At 36.4% G+C, this 7,983-nt stretch overlaps 1 protein-coding gene across 2 annotated transcripts in view; it reads right to left on the bottom strand.

Moving 5' to 3' along the window:
- LOC105172510 overlaps window positions 804–7,983 on the bottom strand; it is a 7,894-nt gene continuing 714 nt past the window's right edge. The window contains exons 2-16 of one of the 2 annotated variants that reach the window (XM_011093970.2): window positions 7,329–7,448; window positions 6,214–6,273; window positions 5,379–5,441; window positions 5,183–5,284; window positions 4,808–4,891; window positions 4,584–4,702; window positions 4,346–4,447; window positions 3,796–3,912; window positions 3,105–3,170; window positions 2,753–2,819; window positions 2,016–2,069; window positions 1,845–1,937; window positions 1,464–1,514; window positions 1,345–1,380; window positions 804–1,219 (exon numbers count right to left, since the gene is read on the bottom strand). In XM_011093970.2, coding sequence (XP_011092272.1) covers window positions 1,106–1,219; window positions 1,345–1,380; window positions 1,464–1,514; window positions 1,845–1,937; window positions 2,016–2,069; window positions 2,753–2,819; window positions 3,105–3,170; window positions 3,796–3,912; window positions 4,346–4,447; window positions 4,584–4,702; window positions 4,808–4,891; window positions 5,183–5,284; window positions 5,379–5,441; window positions 6,214–6,273; window positions 7,329–7,448 — 1,248 coding nt within the window. In that variant the 3' untranslated portion in view covers window positions 804–1,105. The remainder of the gene's footprint in view (window positions 1,220–1,344; window positions 1,381–1,463; window positions 1,515–1,844; window positions 1,938–2,015; window positions 2,070–2,752; window positions 2,820–3,104; window positions 3,171–3,795; window positions 3,913–4,345; window positions 4,448–4,583; window positions 4,703–4,807; window positions 4,892–5,182; window positions 5,285–5,378; window positions 5,442–6,213; window positions 6,274–7,328; window positions 7,449–7,983) is intronic. The other variant, XM_011093971.2, reaches the window with a different exon arrangement.

Raw genomic sequence — 7,983 nt, forward strand, 5'->3', positions numbered from 1 at the left:
ATTTTTTATTTTTGAGAAATTTTTCAACATATTTTTTATTTTATAATTAAAGTATAAGTAATATTTCATTTTGAAAAATAACCAATTATTGTGTTTGGTGGATCGACAAGATTCCTTATTCTTTTACGCAATGTCACAATTTTGAAATTGTTATGGCAACAAAGAAATCTTTTTTTCTTTTATTTCACAAATCCATTAAAACTAATTGATAGATAACGAAATAGATCAAATTTATAAACTTGATGGACTAAGTCTGATGAGAAGGAAACATAAGGGACCAAAATTGGATAAGTGGCATAATTGGGGAACAAAAACTGATATTTACCCATTTTAAATACAATATAATATAATCATTTATTTTATTTTAAAGAATCGCAATCATCTTTTGATCATCAATTCATTATCATATTTCTCCCTCATTTTCATAAATTATTCCGCTTTTAATAATCAATAATTCATCACTTGCTCCACTTTGAATCATGTGTTAGTTTATTTTTAAAACTGCATACCACAAGACTAGTGTTGTACGAAATTTTACCTTTGGATCTTACATTTAGACAACATATATATAAGTAAATCTTTCGAGCATGACCCCATCCCAGACCTGGTACCTGCTCTCCATTTTTTGGACTCGAACTCACCCCGTTCCATATATATATATATATATATATATATAAGTAAATCTTTCGAGCATGACCCCATTCCAGACCCAGTACCTGCTCTCCAGTTTTTGGACTCGAACCCACCCCGTTAGGAAGGGGTACAAGTCTAAGTCTAGTTGTCAACCCTACCACTAGAGCATGGAACAAAACAATACCTTAGCTTCCAATTTCACCACAAGGAAAAACTGATTCCTGTAACTTACAAGAAAAATGAGAAAAATAAATACAAAATAAGGGGAAAAAGAAAATGTAAACGATCTATGAAATCTCGAGTAGCAGAGGTGGTTTGGCAAGTTACAGGGCTCTTCGGACACCCATGAATTTCAGACAAGAATGTACAGCAGCTCTACTGTGTTTGATGTGTATGTTTGTATCTCTGTACAGGTACTGGGAATCCAGCTCCTTTGCTTCTTCGGCTGCGTCTCAAAAAACCTGACTTCTAACTAGCCTTGTGTGGTTCCTTGCTTGAAGGGATCAATCCAGCACTCGTCTTCCTCGACGGCATTGTTCCATCGTTTCCTAAAAGTCATCATTTCGTTATAGGACTGTCGTCGCACCTGCATATATGTAACAAAAACATGCACTGTGTAAAACATTACTGCAAATGTTTAAACCTCAGGATGTGATAATCACCAATGTTTGTCCCATTTCTGTGACAAACAAGTATGGTCGGGAGACTTACGGCGGATCTGTTATCATATCTGTACATATCAGCTGCCTGCGATTTGAAACAGGAATTTTTATAAGTAAGATCAACTATGGGAAGATGTAGTAACATGAAATTTGCATCTAGATTCATACCAACGGTTCCGAATCCGACAGGTTCTTTGCACGTGGACGTTGATCATTCGTCTGCATTTATAACCACCCAGAACGAAATGAATAAAGGGGTAATTACACGAACACTCCCTCAGCTCTCATCATATTACTAAAAAATCCTTCGATCTTAATAAACCACACTACATCACTGCATTCGTATTTTACAATTCAGCTAGCATATTGAAGATAGATGATCGGCAAATCAGTAATGTAAGACATAATGCAGGAGGGTGTCCGTGTAAATCCCCAAATTGAAGAGCTTTTTCTGTAATATGCCAACACCTCAGGAAGTGTTTCTGGAAATTCCTCGTAAATCCATAATCGAAGTTTCTTGGAAAAGACTAAGGGATAGGAGATGCATACCTTATTTTTATCCGGATAACCGCCAAGTGTAGGAAGACCCAGGTGAACAATGTACTCCTCGTCAACCACACCAACTTTAACCATCCGATCACCCTGTGATCAAGATCACAGTTTTATTATATGAAAACGGCAATTAGACAAGTAGGACCATACTCCTAGTCGTGAACTTGCCTGTGCACAATATCCAAGTTTCATATCCAGGCCCCAAGCGTGGATCAAGTCATTCTGTCGAGGCCATGACAATTAGTTTCCAAAATAGTTGAAAATTATAACAAGAATAAAGGGTGAATAGAGAGAAACAAAAAAGGGACTAGGATAGTAGCCGTGTGGAAGCAGACAGGGAACCTTCAAATACTTGGAAGTAAAATGAGCTCAATCAGTGAATTGGGCAGATGATGAATTAGCTAATCTAACAAGAAAATTTAAAAATATCTTAAACTTTGTTACTTGTTATACTCAAAACACATGATTTAATACATGAACAGAAGTACAAACAAATCGAGCTGAACACGTTACTCTTTTATACTTATTTGAATCTTTGTCATTTCAAAAATTATAGCTTGTTGTTAGTCCAATCAACCTAGAGCAAACTTTATTCAAGCCGGATACGAGCTGAGCTTGAGTAGCATGACTTTTTACACATAATTTACTGTATCTTCAGTAATCAAGTCGAGCCCATGCTGAGTTTCAAGTTTCGCCTAACAAAAAACATCTTCAAGCATGATTTCTTATGTTTAACGCCCAAGCTCAAATGAGCTTATAGTGATTAATCTCAGTCAAGTATCACGTAGTTTGTAGTTTGTTTGTTTCGAACCCATATATTTGAATAAAATCGCAGTCATCCTACAAGTTAAGAGCACCAGTGTTATTATGAGTTAACAAATGATGCGTAAACAAAGATTGAATACCTGGATCATGTACCAAGCACAACGCCAGGCTGCTCTCGAGAAGACAGGAGCCATCATCTCCACCCAACTGCAAACGCATTTTAATGTACACCATTAGCAAATACTAATGTTTAACCAAGAGATTTGCAGCTAGTGCATAAGCATATTTTCAGCTTAACGAAAAATGGAGAAGGGTGCTATATTCACGCAAGGTGATACACAACTCCTCTAATTTAAAAACCACAAGCATTAATCTTTTAAGCAAATAAAAGTGAACACCTCATGAAACACATTCTTCCTTCTGGCCTGCACTTTTGACAAGAAGATTGTGATTCGAATAAATAGGGAAATGTGATAAGAGTTGTACGCTTACCCAACACAAGGCGGAGATGTACTGTTGTCGTCACACCTTCCACCACCTTTGAACTTATAGAATCGCCTATCAATGGAATAGATAATAGAGTCAGACAGCCAAAACAGACCTGTACCGTGCAAGGAGGGAGAAAATGCCAAGAAAAAGAATAAGATTTCTTAGACTGCCTTGAAAAGTCAGGTGATTTGTTTTTGTCATAATTAGTGTGACAACACTGAGTTTTGGGGATGTTACAACAAAGACCTTGTCATGGAAAATACATAAAACTCGTGCAGTCATGTTGACATTACAGATTGCACCTTGAAAACCCAACAGCTGGGAAGGAGTCTTTAATATAAAATATGAATGGCAGTGGACATCAGTATAATTTCCAAATATTGAGCGACTTTTTGGTAATATGCCCAAACCTAAGGGGAATTCTACTTAACTATCCCTTTTCTTTTTCTAAATGACCATGATTGAACTGCCAGACTTCTGCATAAAATATTACCAAGTCTATGCATGAAGGTCAGCCGAGGTAAGTCTGATGTAAATAGTTATTAATGTAAACATTTATGCCATCAACTATCACAGGCATATGATGAGGCACTTATGATATCGGTGAATATTTAAGGTTCCAATTTTGTCAAAGGCTAGGTGACTTGGAATTCGAATGTTTCAACTTCCAAAAATAGCAACTCATTTTCCTAACCTGTGTACCCTTGATCTCCACCTGCGCATGGTAATGGGATGATGCACTTCCGATTTACGGGGATCAAGAGCAGGCTGTGAAATTTCAAGGCCTTCTTCCTTGATAATAGATAAATACCTGTCAAAGAAGTACAATTTCACCACAAAATTCTGAATAACATTTTCTTGCAAGATAAACAATTCACTGGTTGAGCCTTCTAGATAACTTTGTTACTCTCAAACCCATAGAAGTTAGCAGATATATTCTTTCAAGAAAGCAGTTCACAAAACATTCTTCACAAATAGGAAGCCGTCATTACTGAACTAATACATCATTTTCAAAGCGTGAAATTAACACTTAATATCTTGGGATTCATAGTCGTCAATGTCTTCGCCTATCAACTTCCTATTCTCCAAGAACTTACTCATACGTTTATAGGTGAAACTTTGTAACCTAACATTTTACAGGAATGCTTATACAGCAGCGAAAAGTTAATTTATGTTTCACTTGAGCACTTCAACAAACTAACTAAAAGTCCAGAATAAGTATGTGTAGTAGACAACACTTATACCGTCCTGGGTGAAAATTTTCAACTCCGAGGTCCTCATCCCACAGAAAAATATAATCATACTCCGCCACAATATCTGGATGTAGAAACCGTTTGGCAAACCACCTATTCCATTAAGCAAAGATTTCAGACACATAAAATAAAGTCCATTTCCAAGACAAAAGTAAGGTCATTTGATTCATTTAGGACATGTGGTATGAACAGAAAAGTTTGATTGATTGAGCACAAGCACTAAGGAAACCATTTGGTTTGGTTTATGGCAGAGACGTGAATGACTCTGTTACTCCATTCCAAATCATGCCACTTATCCACAACTCCATCATAATGAAAAAGCATCACAGCAAAATCATTTCCGAGAAACTGCAAGAATCCAAGCACCAGATATCAATGTTTACATATCCTGTACGCGAAGTGAAACATCTGATGGAGTTCAATAACAATGAAAAAAGAAGACAGACACACTACCTTCTTAACTATTTCGTTCACTAGTCTCTTTTGATTTATCCCAGCCGATATGGCCAACAAACCCATTGCATTCTTTGACTTTTTCTGTTCAAAAGAACTATATATGGTAAATAAAAGAAGTAAAAAGTCGAAAAACAAAATCACAAGAAGATTTATATAACTCGATAGTGACCATTAGGAACGACAACGGAAGAAAATAAAGAAAGTTGCCACATGGGAGCCAAAAAGCAGTTCATCCAAAGATCATCTCATCAATATTGATTTTATTCCCCTACATCGAGTTTATGACTTTTTCATACACTATTTATAAGGTGCTGCAAACCATCACTATAGACTTTCAATGTAGCTGAAAATTGCTGTGTAACTCAAACATACATCCTCTGGAACAGGTCCGCACAAAGGGCGCATTTCCAAGTTTGAGGATTTGGTAATAATTCCTTCTGGCAAAGCTTCAGTACCAATTGGCCTGCATTTCCCCTAAGAGGAAAAACAAAGCCTTTCAGTTAGAAGCAGGAAGTGATTAGAAAAATCATACGAGAAAAGCATGAAGAAAACAGTAGAAATCACAAACTTTGCATTTTTCAGGGTGTGCATTGTCCCTGGTATCGTTGATTTCTATATCCAGTGAGTATACCTTCATAAAAGGATCTCCATGTCACGCATAATAAGTTTATAAAAAAGGTGCCTATGAAAAATGACTCTTTAACTTCCCTAATGCTCATGATGGATGAGTCCTTTAAAAACCTTGCACAAACGGCATGTCCGATTCCAGAATGCAATCATTCTTGAGAGAATCAACTTTCCAAATCCCATGTTTGGAATCTTTGGATGCTTAATTCCTAGAGCAACAATCTTATAGGAGATTTATATCTGAACTCTAGGGCTTTTTGCTCCACCAATGACCCATGGTTCTAGCCATTTCCATGTAGCTCAAACTCTAGGATGCTTAGTCATGCCAAAAATATGCTTGGTTAATGTAAATGCTATAAGTCCTCCCCGTATACCATCTGGTCTTTCACATCACAACTGAAACCAATTGCCCATTCCAACCACAATGTCTCCAGCTAACCAGTTTATATTCCAGGAAAACTTTCTAAAGAAAGATTCATTCACTTACTTCTGGTTTTACAGCATTTTTTATTAGGTAACTACAGTCCATTTTCTATGTCAAATTTCACAAACTGATTCAGGATTATGACGAGGGCCTTATTTCGAAGATACAAATTTCTACTAGAACCGATTTCTTCTAGTATTCTGTTTAACATTTAAAGATTCTGCAAGGTTTCACCTTCCTATACTCGGCAAAATATGCGTACGCTGAGAGACATCATCTTCTAAAGTTGACAACTTGCAATTGTCAAATACTAGGCTGCCGACAAAAATAATGCAACAATATAGTGAACTACCTTGCATCTATCAGAGTCTCTATGTCGCTGTGTCGTGTTCAGTCCAAATCCAGGTGATAACTGCATTGACAATATGCTGTGCATTACAAGCAGAATCCCATTTAACACAAGAAACATGCAAGTGATGCTTTAGAAAAATTTTGATTGTTCTGAAACAAATAAGTTAACAGGATGTCTCTCGAGTCTGTTGCATCTTATGTGCCACAGCAGGAACTGGAATGCAAGACTGGAGCTAAGAAACATGAAAATAATACTACAAACTCAAAAAAGCTACAGTATAAAGACTTACTGTTTGACATACAAAACGTGAGAGCATTAGAGAAGCAGTTCATATCTTTTGCAAAACATGAACTCATGAAGGTGGTTCCGAGGAAACTGGGTTAAGCCGTTGTAGTAAGAAGGAAAATCATTTCCCTATTATTCCGCTGTTTCTAGAAGGCTCAACCTTTAGAGCCTTAGAAAACAGTATCTTCTCATAATGAATTTGTTCCTTTAGATATAAGACGTCGAAAATAACATTCATTAAAAGTAATCACATAGTGATACTCCCTTTCTCCTTAGTCAGCAACTTTCATTTGATAAGAACCATTGCGTGTCAGAATAGTTCTTATCATGGTAAGAAAAAGAATAAGCAATCAAGAGATTCCACAGTCTCCACTAAGGTATTGTTCCACTGCCAGAAAGGTAAAGATAACTCAATCTTTTTATTTTTCTGATCATTCAAGTTATATAGTATAGGTGCTTACTTACTCAATCAAACACTCATGCATATGTTTGGTCCTGCATTCTTGAAGGATGTAATAGACATATTTGCCATTCAAAGATATTGACTATTTTATGTGGAATGTTTTATAACCTTCCAAGTCAAACACACTATAACAAAGAGAAACAAAATGGATTAGAAGATGTCAATACACTAAATTGTAATTCAAATGAGAACAATCTCTTTCCTCCTCCCAAAATTCAAAAAGTAAGTACTTACTATGTTTAAAATTATATGCACAATTAAACTCAAACAATAGAGAAGTGGTCAAGCACCTTTTTGTATGTGCCTAAGAATATAGTTAACAAATTCAGAAAAATAAAGTAAATAGCTATGCATAGGATGAACACACCTTGAATAAATCTTTCCGCAGCCATGCACTGCCAATGAAGTAAACACCACAAATCAAGGACACTGTTATGAAAAGGCTGCAGAGACATGACCTGCTTTTAGGATCTGATAAGGGGAAACCCTGACAACGAAACAGAATTTGAAGGTATGAGATAGCATTCCAACTGCCTCAAAAACCAAAACAGAAAACTTAACAAGTATTCGTCCTGTTGGCCTACGCTGATAGATACATTGTTTACGTCGCATCTAAAATTGTAACTCTAGTTTACATAATATTCACTGAAGTAAACATTGACTAGCAATTTCCACATATAGCAGAAGTTGAAAAGGACAGAAATCATTGCCAAATTGAATCAAAGGCCTATTAAAAACCTGTCCATTTGAAAAGAATCATGGTGCCACTAAATCTGAATGGCCAAAGTGCATCATGGATAAAATTTCAGGTGAGCCACAGACAGCATAAATAAGAATCTGAGGAGACATCGTCAATATAACAGAAACCTCTGAAGACAAAGAGGAACACGGAGAAAATAGAAAACAAACAGACGTTCTCTACAAAGGGCAGGAACCATTTAATTTGCAGAACGGAATGCCCACAAACACGACTATCAGCCAAAGGCTACAGACTCACCAAGACTTCATCAATACATTCCAGA

The sequence above is a fragment of the Sesamum indicum genome, linkage group LG10 (genome assembly GCF_000512975.1).
Source record: "Sesamum indicum cultivar Zhongzhi No. 13 linkage group LG10, S_indicum_v1.0, whole genome shotgun sequence".
In the NCBI taxonomy this organism is placed as follows: Eukaryota; Viridiplantae; Streptophyta; class Magnoliopsida; order Lamiales; family Pedaliaceae; genus Sesamum; species Sesamum indicum.